The sequence below is a fragment of the Brassica napus genome, chromosome A5, assembly GCF_020379485.1.
Source record: "Brassica napus cultivar Da-Ae chromosome A5, Da-Ae, whole genome shotgun sequence".
Classification (NCBI taxonomy): Eukaryota; Viridiplantae; Streptophyta; class Magnoliopsida; order Brassicales; family Brassicaceae; genus Brassica; species Brassica napus.
The window spans coordinates 23,230,706-23,252,104 of record NC_063438.1 but is presented as its reverse complement, the minus strand read 5'-3'; the positions used below and the strand labels follow the sequence as shown (position 1 = coordinate 23,252,104).

At 32.1% G+C, this 21,399-nt stretch overlaps 1 protein-coding gene and 2 long non-coding RNA genes across 3 annotated transcripts; 2 read left to right on the top strand and 1 right to left on the bottom strand.

Moving 5' to 3' along the window:
* The first annotated feature begins 2,180 nt into the window (after positions 1–2,180).
* On the top strand, positions 2,181–7,982 carry LOC125609033. The gene is made up of 2 exons (XR_007339538.1): positions 2,181–2,495; positions 3,066–7,982. It is a non-coding gene; the product is annotated as an uncharacterized LOC125609033 (long non-coding RNA).
* A 1,719-nt stretch (positions 7,983–9,701) lies between these two features.
* LOC125609032 lies at positions 9,702–11,114 on the top strand. Its single transcript, XR_007339537.1, has 2 exons — positions 9,702–10,476; positions 10,601–11,114. It is a non-coding gene; the product is annotated as an uncharacterized LOC125609032 (long non-coding RNA).
* A 6,259-nt stretch (positions 11,115–17,373) lies between these two features.
* On the bottom strand, positions 17,374–18,089 carry LOC106405704. Its single transcript, XM_013846234.2, has one exon. It carries the CDS (start codon positions 18,087–18,089, stop codon positions 17,589–17,591), a length of 501 nt encoding a protein of 166 aa, XP_013701688.2. The 3' UTR covers positions 17,374–17,588.
* Between the last annotated feature and the right edge of the window lie 3,310 nt (positions 18,090–21,399).

Here is a 21,399-nt window from a genome sequence, read left to right as displayed (position 1 = left end):
TCAAGTGTCTATTAATCCCATTCTTATCACAGTACGCTTGAAACTCGTGGGAGGTAAACTCACCTCCGTTGTCTGTACGGAGCGTTTTTATCGTTGTCTTTGTTTCTTGTTCAACAAGTGATCTGAACGTTTTGAATTTTTCAAAGGCTTCGCTTTTTTCACCTAACAGAACAGTCCACATGTAACGGGAGTGATCATCAATGAGTACGAATATGTACCGTTTGTGCGCTGGTGTTGCTGGTGTAATAGGCCCACACAAATCCCCATGAATCAGCTCAAGTAGATCAGTTGCTCGAAAGGACGTTGCTCGTGGGAATGGCATTCTAGTTTGTTTTCCCCTCAAGCAAGACACACACGTTTCTTTATTAACTTCAATCTCCGGTATCCCAACAACAAGATCCTTGCTTACCATCATCTTCATCGTTTCTCTATTAATATGACCCAACCGAGCATGCCATTTAGTTGAATCTGTTGTAGACTTTACTTGAAGACAGTGAATCAGGTCGACTTGTAGATTGACCTTGTATAGCCTATTCTTTGACCGAGTTGTTTTTACCATTAGTTGTCCCACGCGGTCATAGAGTAGCAGTGTATTATTTTTCATTCGTACCTCACAGCCTACCTCAGTAGCTTGGCCTAGACTCACAATGTTGCTCTTAAGTTTAGGAATGTAGTAAACATTATTTAGTATCTTCTTCTCCCCTCCATCGAAGATAAAGCATACTGCGCCTTTTCCTTCTATATTTATTCTGGAGTCGTCGCCAAACCGTACTTTACCAGTAACAGTCTCATCCAATTCTGAGAAGAAGTGACGATGACCACTCATATGGTTACTCGCTCCATTGTCGAGATACCAAACATTACTTGAATCAGTCTCAGCCTCAAAAATAGTAGGGTTCACTCTGTTTTCATTGAGAAAGACAACTTCATTCATCATTAGTTCATCTGCTTCTTGAGTTTCTTCATCCTTCTTCTCAGTGGTCTCTTGAAGCTTTAGTACTTTGTCTGGACACTCAGTCGCGTAGTGGCCCTGTTTATCACACTGAAAACATGTAATATGAGAGAGATCACGACCTTTTCCTTGTTTGTATGCATCTCTCTGTTGCTGGAAAGATCCAGAGCGGCCACGACCTCTTCCTCTCCATGAGCCGCGACCACCTCGTCCTCTGCCTCTGCCATAGTTCCCGCTATTGCCGTCTTGACTATAGTCCATGTTTGCATACATCAGTTTCTCTTGATCAGCTGCTATGTCGTCTTCTTCATCTTCAGCAACTCTCTCCTCATACGCTTTCATTCTACCAACAATGTCCTCGAAACTCGTTTCATTAAGATCCAGGACTTGTTCTAGAGAAGCAACCATGTGTATATATTTCTTTCTCGGCAAGCTTTTCAGAAACTTCTTTACCAGCTTTGGTTCCTCAATGACTTCTCCCAGAGATGCAGATTTTGAAGTTATTTCAGACAATCTTCCAACGAACATATCAATCGTATCACCATCTTTCATCTTGATTCTTTCAAATTCTGCCATCAGTGTTTGTAACCTAGCTTCTCGTACTCTCTCGGCTCCTATATGGCGAGCTTTGATAGCGTCCCACATGGCTTTTGCCGTGTCTAGGTCTCCTACTTGTAAAGTCAATGCCTCCGGAATTGATTGAAACAAGAGTGCGATAGCTAAGTTATTTTTTTCTTCGGATTTGTTTCCAGGATCGATAACTTCCCAAACCTTGTGAACCTTCAACGCAATCTTCATTCTCATAGCCCACACCGTATAGTTTGTAGATGTTAACATTGGAAACTTAATGGATGAGGATCGAGCCTCTTTGTTGCCAAGTTCGTGTTCATCTTTTATGTCTGCCATTATAATCTTATGCTTTCAATGTCTTGCTCTGATACTAAATATAGAAACAGAAGATCAAGCTAGCAACACAGTAAATCACAACGGGAAGTCCCTTTTCTTTATTCAATCACCTCAAGGCTCAATATCACAACTCACAAACTCAATCACAATAATCGTAGCTATATGTCTCATTCGACATTGCTTTATATATAACTCATAATTCCTATTCCTAATAGATAAACATAAATCATATTATGATCCTTATCTCAAATGGATCATAAACCAAATAGGAAATAGATTACTTGCTCCTCAAGCTTTCTTCAAGCTTATCTCCAACAGACCCGTTTTCTCAAATAACAGAGATACCTACCTTCACAAGCAACTTGGGAAAATATGATGTTCCAATCAAATATTTTGCAGAGGAGCCCCTCTTTGATGTCTCTGGTGATGAAATTCAAGGCTTTAACCATGATTTTGAGGTGCAAGTGTTAGTCGATGATGCATATTTTGGTGTTACAAAGCAATATATGAATTCTGGTTTGGGGGACAAGGATTTTCATCGACAATCTCATCATGAGCCACCAGATCGCTGTCGAGATAAAGGACACGCATATGTAGATCTTGTTGCCATACATAAAGGACTAACCAATAGTTCTCAGTTTACGAAGGTGTTGGACGAAAGAAGGCGTCATCTCAAGTTGATGCATGATCAAGAAGATTGTTTCAGTGAACTATCTCTTATTGGGAAACATGCATTGAAAAACAAGATAACTTATCTTCGGGAATCTCTTGTCTTAGAGAAAGAGAAGAACAAAAATTTGGAGTCTATATTGAACGAAACACATAAGAAAATCCGCATGTTAAATAAGGGATCTTCAAGTTTAGACAAGATTTTTAAGCATGGGAAGACTGGAGAAGTCAACAATGGGTCTTGGTTATCAAGGAGACCTTGGTGTTCTTTACCGGCTCTACTATTTCGCACACATCCTTACCTGGGTTTCTTCATATCAGAATGATACTGGTGGTGACAATAAGGATTCATGTGGTCGTCAGTTTCAGGGATAGACCTGCTCTGTTTCTTCCTTGGTTTAGTGAGAAATTGGTCATGACTGGTTTTGGTGCCGTACTATTTTCTGAGTTCGTGCGGATAGCCCAAATATCACTCCACCACCCAATATTTGATCTTCTCATTGATCAAAAGAGTTTTGGGGACAGAGAGAAGTATAAGGTTGACATCAAGTGCCTGGTCGCTAAAATTGATTGTTTCTTAGCCAATGTCTTAGATGGCTCTAAGCTTTTGTGGCCACCAGGGACTCTAACAGTTTGGGCGCTTCTGCCATTCCCGCTTATGATCTCACCTGTGGCGTTGCGAATCTGCCTTGTCTCATTCTCTATCATCATCAACACAACGGTAATGCAATTTGCTAAGATACTTGGGGATAGGACCTTCGATACTTTTGAGTATTTACGTCTACGTCCAGTTGCTCTGCTTTTCATAAGGTCAAAGGCTTTGTGGCCTTTTTCTCCCACATTCATAACTGTGTCTTTGGTGTTTGTTCATACCTTTTCATTACAAGTTGGGGTATGCTATGACGTTTGTAAGAAGGGAATAGAAGTTGTGGTTTGTACCAAGTATGGTTCTAATTACACGTCCACAACAACAATGGAGTGGACTGATGTTGCTTGTGACCCAAGCAAGTGGGTGATTTGTTCATTCTTCCATCATGTCATTCGTTTTGTGCATGGAGCTGTTATCCTTGGGTCACCATCTTCTCTTCAATGGTCTCTGCTGCTGTGCGAAATATTAAAGGACGTTGATGAATTTTTAGACACAAGATCCGAGAGGCTTACGGTGTTGATGGCAGTGGCCCTAAGTCATGCTCAGCTGTGTCTTGTGCAACCGACATGTCTTCTTTATTGTTTTATCCAGGATTTAACAAGACTTCAGCTTAGACGATGTGGTGAACGTCCTGACGAATAGCAACCACACATTTTGTTACTTGCGTACTCGTGAACATGTTTTTCAGGAAGGCTATTTGTTCTCATGTGCTCTGTGGAAACACAACCTTATTTTCTCCAGAGAATTGACCATTAACAATGGGGACCTACAGCTAGTGCTAGTCGTGGCCTATCATGTTCAAGAATCTCCTACATTTTTAGTCGGACCACTCACTCTTGGGATTGCTCCGGACTTCACAAAAAATAGAGCGCATGACAAGGAGTCTGAAGGTTCTTCCTGTCAGCTAAAGACGAGGAAGATGGGACCACCGGAGATTCTTGGAAAAATCAATGCAAACGGATATCGCCTTGCGTTGCACCCGCATGTGCATGTAGCTGACGTTTTTAACGTCAACCGTTTGTTCAAATTTGAACCAGGTGATGTGTTACTGTCCGGATTCGTGGACGAATCTCTCAAAGGGGGAGGGACCTGATGCAGCGTAGCATCCTATTTCTATTGGGTTTTAGTTTTATAGTTTCCTTTTTATTCTTGTTCTAAATAAACATTATTATTCTTAAAGATAATGATTAAAGACTTTAGGATAGAAGGTTAGATCCTAATCCTTAAGGACTTAGGTCTTTTCTTATTAGTATAAATAGTGAGCTATTGATTTGTAAGAGTCACAATTTTTGAATTATTGATTAATAAACTAGAGCTTTGGTATTAACAAACTCTTGAATCCTTACTTCCGGGCCTTCTCTAAGAATTCAACGGCTTTAAGAAGGCTTAGATAGCGGGTATTCTCAGAATTCAACGATATCTCTGCATTATCGGTTACTAGACGGTACTTCCGCTCCGTCACAATGGCAGGGTGTGGCAACCGTGGCTCGACTCCACACGACTTTTCTGGTGAACTCAGTTTGCCATATATGGGGAACACGAGCTTGGAACACACCTGACTTCTCCAGAAACAATTGGTATAATTTCTATAGATATACATACATGGGAATAGTTTCAATAAATAATATTAATATTGAAAATTAATAATGTGATAAATCAGGTGGGTAGCGATTTTAACTCTTGGCGAGGGTTGGCATAACAATCATCATGCGTTCCAGTTCTCGGCTAGGCATGGACTCGAGTGGTGGCAGCTCGACGTTACTTGGTATCTCATTAGGTTTCTCGAGGCTATTGGTTTGGCCACTAACGTAAAGTTACCTACTGAAGCTCAAAAGAAAAGAATGGCTTTGATCTGATCCTTAATAGTTAATTCCTTGCATAAATTATATTCTTGAATTCAAATAATTCTCTCAAACTCTGCTCCTCCAGTCCTCCTACGTATCCTACTACGAGTTAACCTAAAGTTCTTTTCAATAGATAGAGCTTTGTCTTTGAGGTGACTCTATATGAACACTAACATTATTAACGGCACAAATTACCTAAGAAATCGTGGGCTTTTTGCAAATATGATTCAAAACTCAAAATCAAACACAAAACTAATCCATGATTATTTTTTGGAATTTTCATTTACCATATTCACCCTACAAATTTGGATTATTTACGAAAATACCATTATTTTTTTTATTTTTTTCGAAAATAAGGTTTTTACCCTCTCATCTTCATCTTCTTAAAGTATTTACAATATTGTCATTGCCATCAATACACCAACCACCATGAACAATTAATTTGAAGCTCTTAATGCACCTAAAAATCGATTTTGACTCCTTCTATCTCATTTCTTATGAACTAAAAACAAAATCTCTTTCACTTTCTTTCTACATTCATCTAAAAAAATCCAAGATTTTGATTCTAAAAATTTGAAGGTTCATAGAACCAATCTCATGATTCGTGGTCATTTACAAGTAGATTGCTTTGGTGGTGAAGTATTTTGTGGTTGGAGAAGCTAAACAAGTTATCTCACTCGTCGAGAAGATAAGTCTTCTGGTCAATGCATATGTTAGTTTCACAATTGACTTTATGTGTGTCTTTTAGAGACGACTCTCTAGAAGTCTTACGATTTTCTTTGTTTTCAAAAAAATTACAGAAGACTTTTCGGTTTTTTTCGTCTATGATAAACATGTTAGTTTTGCATTTGACCGGATTGTGTCAGAAATTTATCTTTTCCTAGACGGCTTACACATAAGTCGTCCAACAGAAAAATAAAAAATAAAAATGAATTTTTACTAGACGACTTTCAAGTAAGTCGTTTCAGATTATTTTTGAAATTGAAAAATAAAACTTAAATAGTTTTAATTTTATCCAGACGATTTCCATGTAAGTCTTCCGGTAAACGACTTACAAGGAAGTTTTTCAGGATTTTATTCCGAAATTTTGGTCAAACATTGGTTATTACAGAAGAGTAGACTACTAGCTCTACCCTCTCAAACAACCCGCTGTGAAGTTCGCTTGAAACACAACAGCTTCGTCTAGTCACTGCCTCTTCGTGCTCCAGCACTTGGTCGTCATCCTGAGTTCTTCGTCTTGAGTTCGAGTCCGAAAGTGTCCAACTTTGGGAGCGGTTTTATCTTCCCACAACATCACTCTATCAGCCCGCTCCAACACTTCAACCTTAGTCTCACTCAAATGGCCTTATCCTATCCATAGCGGTTTCACCTAGTCGCTTTGCACGATCGCTCTGATGCTCCTTGCCACTGTGTACACCCGCTCCAACACTTCAACCTCAACTGATGGTGTAAGAAAAGTAAGCTTTTTGAGCAGGTGATCATTCTTGCTCCAAGAATCTGCTCCAAGACAAGCATGATATTCAGCGACTTGTCCAACCTGCAATGGTCTACTCGCTCCAATGCTTGCACTTTCAGGGACAATTCGACCAAAACTTCAAATTTAAATGTGTTTTCCTATTGATTTTAGATTTAAACTATTAAATTATCTTATAACTTTTAATTACATTTTGAGTTTGTTTTTAGATTTTTTAAAACATTTTGATTGCTGAAACATTTTATTTGATATGATTTTTTTGGTAAAGAATATGTATATTATTTACAAAATATTATTAAAATAAATTTGTTTGAACCTAATTGAACCCGGTCAAACAATATTAACTCATGACCTGCAACTTTTTTGGTTCAGTTGTCGGTCCGGTTTTAAAAACATTGATGAGAGCATTCGCAAATAAGCCGCCTTATAAATTAAAAGCTTGACCTTTTCAACTTAAATTTATTTATTAGATAATTAAAAGATTCACAAATACATACATAATAATGAAAAGCAACAAATTACATAAGTAAAATGATAAGAAAAATAACCAATTACAGTTTTTGCGATCCTTGAGTCTTTATCGCATTATGAACACCAATTTTATTTGTTGTATTATATTCATATTGTTCAAATTTAGATATATATATATATATATATATGTAAATTATTTGGTTTAGAATTCAATGTATTGATTCAACTGTAAGTAATAAAAATTGACAAGGCCGATTCTCAACGATTGTATGGATATCACATACAACGAAGAGACTACATCTTCTGTTATGTGTTGTAGTCTCATACGTAAAATATTTTGATACCAAGTATATTGTATCAAAATATAAATTATGAATGCCTTGGACAACATCAGACTTCTTCTCTCGATATTTAGATCTTCTTCCGCTTTTTGAGTCCATGACATTTTTTTTGGTGGACGTTGTTTCCATGGAAAATCAAATAAGATTTGTTTTAAAGATCGGATAGTCATCACATATTAACGAAAACCACTGGAAACGAACACAAAATTAAAAATATGTGTTAGATTTGTTAAGGACTCAGCAAAAAAATTTGGAGAAAATTCTGTGTAATCGTTAGAAATTACACAACGAAAGTTGAAGAAATAAATATGAGAGATGAAAAATAAATTGTATAGAAACAGGGATGCACACTTTAATTTTGGTGGACGTTGTTTCCATGGAAAATCAAATAAGATTTGTTTTAAAGATCGGATAGTCATCACATATTAACGAAAACCACCGGAAACGAACACAAAATTAACAATATGTGTTAGATTTGTTAAGGACTCAGCAAAATTTGCCAGAGGAAATTCTGTGTAATCGTTAGAAATTACACAATGAAAGTTGAAGAAACAAACATGAGAGATGAAAAAATAAATTGTATAGAAACACGGATGCACACTTTAATTTTGGTATTGCATTCACAATCACCTTTTGAATTTTTTTTGTGTGGAATTACATGTTTGAAAAAGAAAAATCAAAGAAGGGAAAGGAACCACCGGACAGATGCCGGTGACCCTAAGGACAATCAAGGGAGATGAAAGAGATAGTTATCCTTGGCTTATCCAACAAGACATCTTCTTTCTATTTCTTTTTTTTTTACAATAATTTTATTGGATTAATAGTATAACTAGATTTTGACCCACCCTTAAAAGGGCGGGTATATTTTTTGTTTTATTTTATTGTAAAATATTAATTTTCTGTCTCATATTTTTCTTTGTAATGATATTTGTATTTTTCTGTAATCATATGTGTTAAATTTTTAATTACTATTAGTAAGAGGTTTTGATAATTTGATTGAATTTGTGATGTTGGATACTCTACATGTGCTATCGTTAAAATTATATGGTTTTCATTTTTTTTATTTCATGTATAATTATAATAATGTTATAATTATACATAATAATTTGCCATGACGTTAAATATGAATTTTGTAAATTTTGATCCAGGGCCACGTGAATTGTTAAAAATCGCGACAACGTCTTAATTGGCTTAATTGGTTCAAACGCAGCGGTTGCGGTTGCGGTTGTGGGAGTTTGTGGATGCGGACGGTTGCGGTTTCTAGCGGTTTTAAGAGATTTGTACGATTGGTACTGCGGTTAAAAATTGGTGCGTTTGCGGGTGACTTATGACTGGTTAACTACCAAATGTGGTAACAGTCAAATAATAAATTAACAATATTTACATTTAATATAATTATAAAAATATCAAAAATCATAAAATTATAATAAATATAAAATTTATATTTAGGAAGTTATAATTTTAATTTTTGAAAATTTATTGAAATTTTTTTTATTATAAAATTTTATAATATTAATTAAAATATAATAGATATATTTTAATATTTTCATAATCTCAATTTTAAATTTTTTATTAAATAATTTTACTTTTGTATATATATTGTTTTAAAAAAAAAATTTTACCCTCCAGCTAACGTTTGCGGTTTGAAGCGGTTTGAAGCGGTTTGAAGCGGTTTGAAGCGGTTTATAGCGATTTGAGTGATTGTTGCAAACCGCCGACAACCGCTACCAACCGCAAAAGCTGCGTTTGGATTTAAATAAATAGTGACAATTTGGATTTTGGTTAGATATGGAAGTTTGTTGATTTTAAATTTTGGGGTCACAGGAGTACATATATTTCAGGATAATGAGTTAGATATAGGAGTTGTATATATATTTCACGAAATTTGTTGTCATTTATAAAATTTGTTGCCTTTATAATAGGAGTTTAATTGGTTGTGTAAGGTGGTTACGTAAAATTCTTAATTGAGTTTAGTAGAATAGATTTTTTAATTGAAAAATAGAAGTTTTATATGTTTGTAGTCCTTAAAAATAGGACATTAGTGGTTATGGAACTGCTTTGTTATTGTTGTTTACGTTTTATTTAAAAAGTGGCAATCAAATTTTCCTGAAAAGTAGGATTTTAGAATTGCTAGAACTGCCGTGAAAATTTAATAGTATTGATAAAGTGATATAAGCAGTTTTATGTAGATGATGTATATTTTTTTTAATTGGACTCAACTATTATCAATGGGGCATGTTTCTGTTTTAATAGTATTGATAGGTGGTCATATTTTAAGAAATTTAATTGCTTAAATTGTATACCAATTATTTTTATTTTTTTATTAAACTGTTGATATATGGGTTTATTCATTTTCGTAAAGATATATCATTCTCTATTTTTGGTGAGAAACAAATAAAGAAAATATTTTATTCAATTTTGTTATGTAAAATTGTCTATTGTTTGTCTACCTGAAGTGTTATAAAGAAAATATATTTATCACTTCAGGTCCCATTTGACTCGACCCGTCAGGCCCTATCACTATAGTTCTATGTGTCACCATTTCTGGTCTGAATCAAGTGTACTGCGGTTCTCTATCACTTTTCTTAAGCGCTGATGCATGACACTTCCACGATATATCTCATAGAATACGTAATAATAAAACAATCCACGTTAAAACTATAGGGTAGGGTTCTATCAGGTGACACACAACAAATCAACAATCTGTAACAAACAGAAAATATATGAAAATAGATCATTTTAATCACTATTTCTAATTCAATACATAATTTTTGGTGTGATCTGAATAAAAAATAGTATTTTGTATAGTGATCAGATGTAAGTTAATAACTCATATGTATTGTTCTAATATAGTTGAGACATAATAGTTTGACTGTTTCTATAAACAACTAAAAAAAAGTTAAACAATAATATGATTACCTAACAATAATTAGAAAAAAACGAGTCAAACAAATCTAACCAATTTTTATGGATCTCCATGCAAGACGCATTGCTAGTTTACATACTTCTATCTATAAATTAATCTAAATAAAAATTACACCAAAAATGAGTAAACGTATAATATTCAAAAGAATAATAATAAACGTGTTTGTATCGTAAGAATAATATGTCGTCATCACAGTTCGCTATCTTTTGCATCATCTTGACTGCTTTATTCTCTCTTCATGAATGTATGTATTTATAAGAGTTTTACTTTGTTCATCATCTATTTTTTTCACCATTGAAATCACGTAATATCATCAATAATTATTTTTTCCTCCAAATGATATTGTTATTACTTTTTTGTTTATATAGTTGTCGATGGCCAAAACGATTGCAGGCAAATAATATGCCCAGTCGCCCAAAAACATTTACGCAAATGTATTTGTTGTTTGGTCCCCAACGCTATTACTGAGCCCAAGTGTTACTCGAAGAAACAAGACTGTATGCGCAATTGCAACATATTATAAGTTATCTCGAGGACTTACATCAATGATTTAAAACAAATTATGAATAACCTTTTTATTTAATAACTCCTATATTTACCTTCGTTTTATATGAATAATACAAGCTTATTTGGAGCCCAACAAATATAATTATGCCTATTGTACGTAATGCACACTAGTTAAACCTATTTTCTACCTTTTCTTTTGGATTTTCTATTAGTTTCTAAAAAATATTTTTTCTGGATAATAACTAAATATAAGTTTTATAACTTCAGATGTCTTTAATAGTAAATTGTATAATTTATCTATGTTTTTCTACACCGAATCAATACCTCTTGTGGGTAAAGAAAAAAATAAAAAAATAAAAAATATAATTTTTTTAATTATATGTCTAAAAACAATGACAATTCTTTACATCAATCTCATTTATGTACTTTTTTCTACCGATCACGTCGAAAATCTTAGTACAACTGGGATTAAAATTCAAAAAGCAAAATATAGATAAAAATGGTAATCTTATACCATCCATGCTTTATATAGCACTTTGATGATTGATCTAACCTTTATGAAACCTTAGGATGAAAAACCTTTATGATAACTTTTATTCTCCAATATTTTTGATGGAAATCTTAGCCACAAAGTATGCTGTTTCATATTTTTCTTCACCTTATAAAAACATGAATGCTAATATACTTATTCTCATATTGAATTAAGGTGATTTCACCCAGCCTTAGTTTTAGGACATGATAGTTTTAAACACAGAGATTAATGTTGTTGGTTACAATTAGTTGTCGTCTCAAATGTTAATAAGTATATTATACAACCATTTCAACAATTAGTTGAAATTAGTGCATTTCCAGAATATTTTTGACTAATTAAATAGCATATCCAATACAATTTAGTAATAAATTAATAATAGACTAATTTTTGAAATCTATCATATAATATTCTTATTTAATTAAAATAATATTATTTATAAAATAAAAATTGGGATTTTTGCAAATATGACTCAAAACTTAAAGTCAAACACAAAACTAACTCATGATGCTTTTGGAACTTTCATTTGTCCTGCTCACCATAAAAGTTCGGATTATTTACGAAAATGCAATTATTATTTTTATTTTTATTTTTTCGAAAATAAGATTTTTACTCTCTCATCATCATCTTCTTCAAGTATTTACAATATTTTCATTGTCATCAATACACCAACCACCATGAAAAATCAATTTGAAGCTCTTAATGCACCAAAAAACGATTTTGACTCCTTCTATCTCATTTCTTATGAACTAAACACAACATATCTTTCACTTTCTCTCTATATTCATCCAAAAAAACCTTAGATTTTGATTCTAAAATTTAATGTTCATAGAATCATTCAAGCTCATGATTCGTGGTCATTAGCAAGTAGGTTGCTTTGGTGGTGAAGTATTTTGTGGTTGGAGAAGCTAAACAAGTTATCTCACTCGTTAAAGCTATGAAACCAATGTTTTTCCACATTTGTCCGTCAGAAGACTTCCGTGTAAGTCTTTTCCGACGAGAAGACTAACACATAAGTCTTTTGGTCAATGGATATGTTAGTTTCGCAATTGACTTTATGTGTCTTTTGAAGATGACTTCTCAAGAAGTCTTCCAGTTTTCTTTGTTTTCACGAAAATTAGAGAAGACTTCCCAGTAAGTTGTCTAGGATAAACATGTTAGTTTTGCATTTAATCGGATTGTGTCAAAAATTTGACTTTTCTTAGACGACTTACACAAAAGTCGTCCAACAGAAAAATAAAAATTAAATATTTAATTTTTACTAGATGACTTCCAAATAAGTCGTTACAGGTTATAATTTTGAAATTGAAAAATAAAAATTAAATATTTAATTTTAATTTTATCCGGACGACATCCATGTAAGTCTTCTGGTAGACAACTTACAAGGAAGTCTTCCAGGATTTATTCCGAGATTCTGCTCAAACGTTGGTTACTACAAAAGACTTCTGTATAAGTCGTCTGCCGGAAGACTTACATGTAAGTCATCCGGATAAAATAAAATATTTAAGTTTTATTTTTCAATTTTGAAAAGTAACCTGAAACGATTTACATGGAAGTCATCTAGGAAAAGTGAAATTTCTGACACATAAAGTCAATTGCAAAACTAACTTATGCATTGACCAGAAGACTTAGGTGGAAGTCTTCCGGACGACTTCAGTGTAAGTCTTCCGGACGACTACAGTGTAAGTCTTCCAGACGACTTAGTGTAAGTTTTCCGGACGACTTCCGTGGAAGTCGTCAACGTTTAATAAAATATTTATTTTCTCTAAAACTATAAACATTTTCATGTTAATTCATGTATACTAATCAATATTGGGGCTCCTAAATAAAATTCATAACTTAATTGATGATAATTATGAGGTTAACAACATTCATGCTTATTAATTTTTCTGGCTAATGAGCAGAAGTCTTCTACGTTAGTTTTTGTAAAACTTGTATTTTCAACTTTAAGATATATATTTTTTAACTTTCAAAAGTGTTAAGTAACTTCAAGAATATTAAGTCATATAGTTTAAGGCGTCTTCTCAGATCATAAGATATACTTTTTACCTTTCATGAAATTTAAAATTTTAGTTTTCACATAAAATTTGAGTTTCCCGCTTAAATTTTAATTTCCCGCTTAAACTTTCCCCTTATATTTAAATTTTCCGCTTAAAATTTAAGTCTTCCGAAAAGTCTTCTGAGAAGAAGTCTTTCGGAAGACTTCCCAGAAGACTTCTAGTGAAACTGTTATAGGTTTGAACTAATGTAATGTTTAATCTTTTGGGAATTTGACTAAGTTTTCTTGAGAAGTTTTCTCCATTAGTTGTAGTAAGTTTGACTATTTTTTTTGTATTATTGTGTTTTGATGCTGAAGTTGTATCAATAAGTTCAATAATGTCAAATACTTTTAGCAAAATAATATTGTAGGCATGAAAATATTTACCAAATTTTTTTATTAATATTTTTTCAAATTTACAAAAGAATTCACAACTAAAAGTGTACACAGACAAATTACAAAACAGACCATAAAAAAACTATTATAGCTTATTCCTCCACAAAGACAACCTTAGACTCCACTTGACATTGAAAAACACTTTGTCAGGAGACTTCAAGGAAGTCGTCTAGTGCATTAAATGTTAGAAGACTTCCCTGGAAGTCTTTCAAGTCTGTCTCAGATCTGGAAAACATGCATATCCAAAAGCATTCAAATGGCTTCAAAACATAGAAAAACTTCAAAAATAAGGTAAGAGCTTCAAACAACCAAAATAATTTTCAAAAAGTAAGAGCTTTAAGCAAGAAGAGGTTACCAAATAAGAAAATATGGTTTATAGATCTACCTCTAAAGGAGTGGAAGATGAGAACCATGTAATGAAAAACCTACAAAATCAAAAATAAGGTAAGAGCTTAAAACAACCAAAAGAATTTTCAAAAAGTAACAGCTTTAAGCAACAAGAGGTTACCAAATAAGAAAATATGGTTTATAGATCTACCTTTAAAGGAGTGGAAGATGAGAACCATATAATGAAAAACCTACAAAACAAGATGAATTAGTGAGAATGACATGAGACAAAAAATGATAAATTGTTATAAAATTTGGTGTTTGCAAAAAATGATAAATTGTGAAAAAGATAAGAGTTTAAAAAAAAAAATCAGACATATAAACTTACCAAAACACTCAAATATGAAATAAAAGAGGAGACATGGGAGAAGATTCCACCAGTAGTCTTCCAGGCAGGAAGTATTCTAGTGCATTAAATGTTAGAACACTTCCAAGAAGACTTCAGGGAAGTCTGCCTGAAGTCTTCCACGTCTGTGTCAGATCTGAAAAACCTACGTATCCAAAAGTATACAAATGGCTTCAAAACATAGAAAAACTTCAAAAATAAGGTACGAACTTAAAACAACCAAAAGAGTTTTCAAAACATTATAGCTTTAAGCAACAATAGGTTACCAAATAAGAAAATGTGATTTATAGATCTACCTTTAAAGGAGTGGAAGATGAGAACCATGTAATAAAAAATCTGCAAAACAAAATAAATCAGTGAGAAGACATGAAACTGATATAAAGTTTGGTGTCTTTAAATTCAAAAGGATTAAAGAGAGGTTGGAGAGTTTTAGAATGAGAAACATTACATTTTTGTTGCAGATATTTGAGAGGAAGATAGAGAATGTGAAAAATTTCTTTATAAAGGAAGACAAAAATTCCAATAAGGTTAATTTTTTTCGATTTAGAAGACTTCAAATAAGTCTTCGAATAGAAGACTTCCTAAAAGACTTACTTGAAATTCTTCTAGAAACTAAAATATTTTTAGCAGGGAACTAAAATATTTTTAACGGGAGTTAGAAGACTTTCAGGGAAATTTTCTAACTGATAAAATACTAATCACTAAAAGACTTTCTAGAAGTCGTCTAGACCCCAAATATAAATCTTAAACTCAAATAACTAATTAGATTGAAACAAAAACTTCATTAAACTTAAAAAGTGTTTTATATACACAAAACTGCACATATATATGTCAAAATTTAATTTTTCAAAAAAAAAAATGTTAAGCTTCCAAAATCTAATCTTAAAAATACATACAATACTACAATATATGTTGTCAAACTCTAATCCAAAAAATATCATGACCCACTACTTTCACTAATCTATGTTGAAAACAATTCAATTTTTTATATTTTAATTTATATCACTTACGACTGTTTATAATTACATGAGTTCAACTTTTTTTTAATCAAAATATTTTTTTGCAAAATTGATAAATTATTTTTAAGATCTACTAAATGAGAAGACTTCCTGGAAGTCTACCAAAAGACTTACAGAACCTCGGAGGACTTACAAAATCTCAGAAAACTTTACAGGGTTATATTCGTAAAAACTAATTTTAGTTTTTTGTTTGGTTATAAGGGGCTGGTTGTAATTTCACTAACCTTTTGGGTTAATTTTGCATTTGATTCAAGTTTTTGATACTTTTAGGGCTAAAATCAAATTTTGAGTCATATTTGGCAAATTTCCGAGAAAAGAACAAAACTTAGGTTCACCCTGGGTGAACCTTTAAATTCACCTCTATTTCCAGGACCAATCAAAACGCCGTGTAGATAATTAGTTAAAAAAATATTAATCTTATTTAAAAATAACTTAAAAAAAGAATAACGTTAATTTTAACGACGATGACGCCGCTAGCTAAACCGTAAACCCTAAATCTTAAATTCTAAACCCTAAACCTTAAATCTCAAACCCTAGACCCTAAACCCAAATCCTAGACCCTAAACCCAAATTATATACCCTAAACCCAAATTGTATACCCAAACCCAAAGCATAAACCCTAAACCCAAACCATATATTCTAAACCTAAATCCTAGACCCTAAACCCAAACCTTATAGCGCCTAGGTTTTGGGTTTGGGTTTAGAGTTTACGGTTTGAGTTTTAAGTCTAAGATTTGGGTTTAGGGTATACGGTTTGGGTTTAGGGTCTAGGATTTGGTTTAGGGTAGAGGGTTTGGATTTAAAGTTTTAGGGTTTGGGTTTAGGGTCTAGGATTTAAGTTTAGAGTATACAGTTTGAGTTTAGGGTCTAGGATTTGGGTTTAAGATTTACGGTTTAGGGTTTAGTGCTGAGATTTAAGATTTCGGATTTAGGGTGTTAGCGTTGTTAAAATTAGCATTGCTTTTTTTTTTAGTTATTTTTAAATAAATTTTATATTTTTAATTAATTATCTACTTTAGGGCTGTTCAATATGGTAAAACCGAACCGTACCGAACCGAACCGAACCGAAATAGATAATATGGTTTGGTTTTGGTATATACCATATAAACCGAATGGATATAATTTTATAGAAACCGTAGGATTTGGATATGGTTTGGTATATAACCGATTAAACCGAATAAACCGAACAAAACCGATTAAAAGTAGAAACATGTAAATATGTATCTATTTTATAATAATACATGAAAATCTATTTGTTACATAAGTTAAATTTGTGTTAATAACTATTACCATAATTTTATAGTAATAAAAAGCCTTAATTTGTAAAACACTTGAACTATAACGAAATAACAATATATCGCAATTCAGACATCTTATTTTCTAAGTCTTTTTTTTATTTTTTTGCTTTATTTTAGTCTTTACTAAATGAATATTAAGATTATAAATTTGATGGATAATAATTAATGGAAATTTTTCAATTGAAAAAGCATGACTTTAATGAACACTAAATATGGAAGAGTGGAAAAACTTTTCTTTCATGTTTCTGTTCTGTTTCATATTTTTATTTTCAAAATTTTAAACTTTGATTTTAGTTATAAATTTGATTATTTTATTTGATGGTAGAAGCATTTTTACTTTTTTGTTCATTTATTTGAACATGTAATATATTTTTAATAAATGACGGTGTTGACAATATGACTCTAAAATTCATATAATATGATCTCAAACAAAATAATTATGTTTTTTTGGTATAAAACCGAATAAACCGAAAACCAACGGTATATAAACCGAACCGAACCGAAGTAAATATGAATTTAGAATGGTAGTTATATTTTACTAACCGAAATACCGAAAACCAAAAAAAACCGAACCGAAACCGAACCGATAACCGGATTGAACACCCCTAATCTACTTAATACTTTGATTGGTCTTAAAAAATGAGTGAATTTAAATGTTCATCCTAGGGTGAACCTAAGGTTTATTCCCGAGCAATTGTCTCTCCAACGCATAAATGTAGGGAATTAATTTAAACTAAAGCTGTTAGTATGTGGCAAACTGCTTATGATTATGAATTTTGAACTTCTATAATTAGAATGAATACAAAAGGAAAGAAAAAAAAAATATGATGAAAAATTCATGTTCTGTTTGGCCAAGGTGTCCACGGCAATTCAAGATACTCAACTGGTTTGAGCTTTGGAAACACGGTTTTGAAATCCCATTCAAGGCCTCTAAACAAGATCCCTTTCGGTGTCGCTTCGTGAGCACATGAAGATTTAGGACACATCTCGGCGTCGAGATAAGTGTTTTCTATCACGAGTGTGGCGGTTCCTAAAGCGGACCGGAAACGGCAGATGTGAATAGCCGGTATCTTGCTTTCACCTTTAATGAGAATGATTGGAAATGAAAACTGAGTTCCTGGTTTTGTAGATTGATGCCAACCATAATCTTTGCGTTTGGACTGGCATCGATAGACGATTTCCGGGCGGAGCAGCCCGGTCATTGCATTGCGGATTGTTATGTTCATGTTTACGTAGTCTGATTCCTTGAGAGCCACGGTGTTGGAAGATATCATGATGGCTTGTAGAACAAGACACCACCGAGCTAGGGTTTTGATGATGTTTTTGTTATCATCCATCTTCTTCTTTTTGTGTTCTGATTTTTCGTTAGTCGCTCTCTCATAAATAAAATACCATGAGTCCATGATTTACCTGAAACCGAAGCTGTTGAACTTTTGTTCTTATTTTTTTTTTTTTGGAAAGAAACAAACAAACAAACGTTTTTTTCCTGTCACATACAAACAAATGGTTACATATGCTAAAAATGAAGATTTAGTTTTGGATAATCAATCATAACAAAACTGCCAATGCTTAAGCTCTCTCATGTTAGCTTTTTTGTCGGTTCGATATTGTTTGGGGTTCTTTTAAGCAATCTCGGCAGAGACTCAGCTCTTGAGCGTCAACTCGGGTTTAAACCATCTTTGATAAGAAAAAAGTCTTATTTTTTAAACTGTAGCAATATTGATTTCGACACTTGAGAGTCTAAGACGATCCTAACCGAATGGGGCTGATAAAACGATGAGAGTTTATGGACTGGAAGAATATATTAATTATGGGAAAATCGCTTAAAAAATCTTCAAGGTGGCAGCCACTTACATTTTAAACCCTGAGAGTATTTTACAAGTACTTTAAACCTCCAAAGTGACACTTTTATCAAAAGAAACCTCCAACCTGGCTTACTTGTACATCAAGTCAAAACGGTAACCGGTACTGTTCAAAAACGATGACGTGTCGATTTTTTTTTAATTATTTTATTAATAAAATAAATATTAAAAAAAATATAAAAAATCATAAAAAATTCAAAAAAAATCGTAAAAATCACTAAAAATTCACAAAAAAAATCAAATTATTCACCAAAATTTTTTAAAATTATTTTATTAATAAAATAAATATAAAAATACAATAATATAAAAAATTCATAAAAAATTCAAAACAAATCATAAAAAGTCAATAAAATTCACAAAAATTCATAAAATTCACAAAAATATATTTTAAATTATTTTATTAATAATTATATGTGGTTTTATAAAAGCGACTAAGGAATAACGTGCATTGAGTGCTATAAACTGGCTACCCTCAAGCTATCACTAGTATACATTCTTCCCTTTAACAATCCTGAACTTTTCCAAATCCAACCAACACACATAGAACATAACAGATTAAAAAATATCCAAAATAGTAGTCTGGGTTATGATTACTCTGATTTAGATTAGAAAAATTCAGTCAGTCTCTGGGTTATGATTAATAAAATAAATATAAAATAATGATTTTTTTCTAATCTGAATTAGAGTAATCATAACCCGGAGACTGACTGCTATTTTGGTTTTTTAATCTGTTATGTTCTATGTGTGTGTTGGTTGGATTTGAAAAAGTTTAGGATTATTAAAGGGAAGAATGTATACTAATGATAGCTTGAGGGTAGCCAGTTTATAGCACTCAATGCACGTTATTCCTTAGTCTCTTTTATAAAACCACATATAATTTTATTCTTGATTTTTGTGAATTTTTGTGATTTGTTTCAAATTTTTAATGATTTTTTATATTTTCTGTATTTTATACTTATTTTATTAATAAAATAATATAAATATTGTTGTGAATCTTTTATTTTTGTAAAAGTTTATGATTATTTTTATATTTAATTTAAAATATTTTTTGTGAATTTTATGAATTTTTGTGAATTTTATTGACTTTTTATGATTTATTTTCAATTTTTTATGAATTTTTATACTTTTGTATTTTATATTAATTTTATTAATAAAATAATTTAAATTTTTTTTGGTGAATATTTTGATTTTTTTTTTGAATTTTTAGTGATTTTTATGATCTGTTTTGAATTTTTTTATGAATTTTAATATTTTCTTTATTTTAATATTTATTTTATTAATGAAATAATTTTTAAAAAAAAGAAAAAATAAATAAAAACCGACACGTCATCGTTTTTGAACAGTACCGGTTACCGTTTTGACTTGATGTACAAGTAAGCCAGGTTGGAGGTTTATTTTGATAAAAGTGTCACTTTGAAGATTTAAAGTGCTTGTGAAATACTTTCAAGGTTTAAAGTGTAAGTGGCTGCCACCTTGAAGGTTTTTTATGCGATTTATCCTATTAATTATTCTCATTATTTAAATCTTTGGGCGGCCAACAAGCAGAGAATAAACTACCAAATTCAATCATCTAACGTAAAGTTACCTACTGAAGCTCAAAAGAAAAGAATGGCTTTGATCTGATCCTTAATAGTTAATTCCTTGCATAAATTATATTCTTGAATTCAAATAATTCTCTCAAACTCTGCTCCTCCAGTCCTCCTACGTATCCTACTACGAGTTAACCTAAAGTTCTTTTCAATAGATAGAGCTTTGTCTTTGAGGTGACTCTATATGAACACTAACATTATTAACGGCACAAATTACCTAAGAAATCGTAGGCTTTTTGCAAATATGACTCAAAACTCAAAATCAAACACAAAACTAATCATGATTATTTTTTTGAATTTTCATTTACCATATTCACCCTACAAATTTAGATTATTTACGAAAATACCATTATTTTTTTTATTTTTTTTCGAAAATAAGGTTTTTACCCTCTCATCTTCATCTTCTTCAAGTATTTACAATATTGTCCTTGCCATCAATACACCAACCACCATGAACAATTAATTTGAAGCTCTTAATGCACCTAAAAATCGATTTTGACTCCTTCTATCTCATTTCTTATGAACTAAAAACAAAATCTCTTTCACTTTCTTTCTATATTCATCTAAAAAAATCCAAGATTTTGATTCTAAAAATTTGAAGGTTCATAGAACCAATCTCATGATTCGTGGTCATTTACAAGTAGATTGCTTTGGTGGTGAAGTATTTTGTGGTTGGAGAAGCTAAACAAGTTATCTCACTCGTCGAGAAGATAAGTCTTCTGGTCAATGCATATGTTAGTTTCACAATTGACTTTATGTGTGTCTTTTAGAGACGACTCTCTAGAAGTCTTCCGATTTTCTTTGTTTTCAAAAAAATTACAGAAGACTTTTCGGTAAGTCGTCTATGATAAACATGTTAGTTTTGCATTTGACCGGATTGTGTCAGAAATTTATCTTTTCCTAGACGGCTTACACATAAGTCGTCCAACAGAAAAATAAAAAATAAAAATGAATTTTTACTAGACGACTTTCAAGTAAGTCGTTTCAGATTATTTTTGAAATTGAAAAATAAAACTTAAATAGTTTTAATTTTATCCAGACGATTTCCATGTAAGTCTTCCGGTAAACGACTTACAAGGAAGTTTTTCAGGATTTTATTCCGAAATTTTGGTCAAACATTGGTTATTACAGAAGAGTAGACTACTAGCTCTACCCTCTCAAACAACCCGCTGTGAAGTTCGCTTGAAACACAACAG

What these genes read in the sequence shown, in the direction of transcription:
- LOC106405704 (XM_013846234.2), bottom strand. Translation starts at nt 18,089, where the DNA reads ATGGATGATAACAAAAACATCATCAAAACCCTAGCTCGGTGGTGTCTT.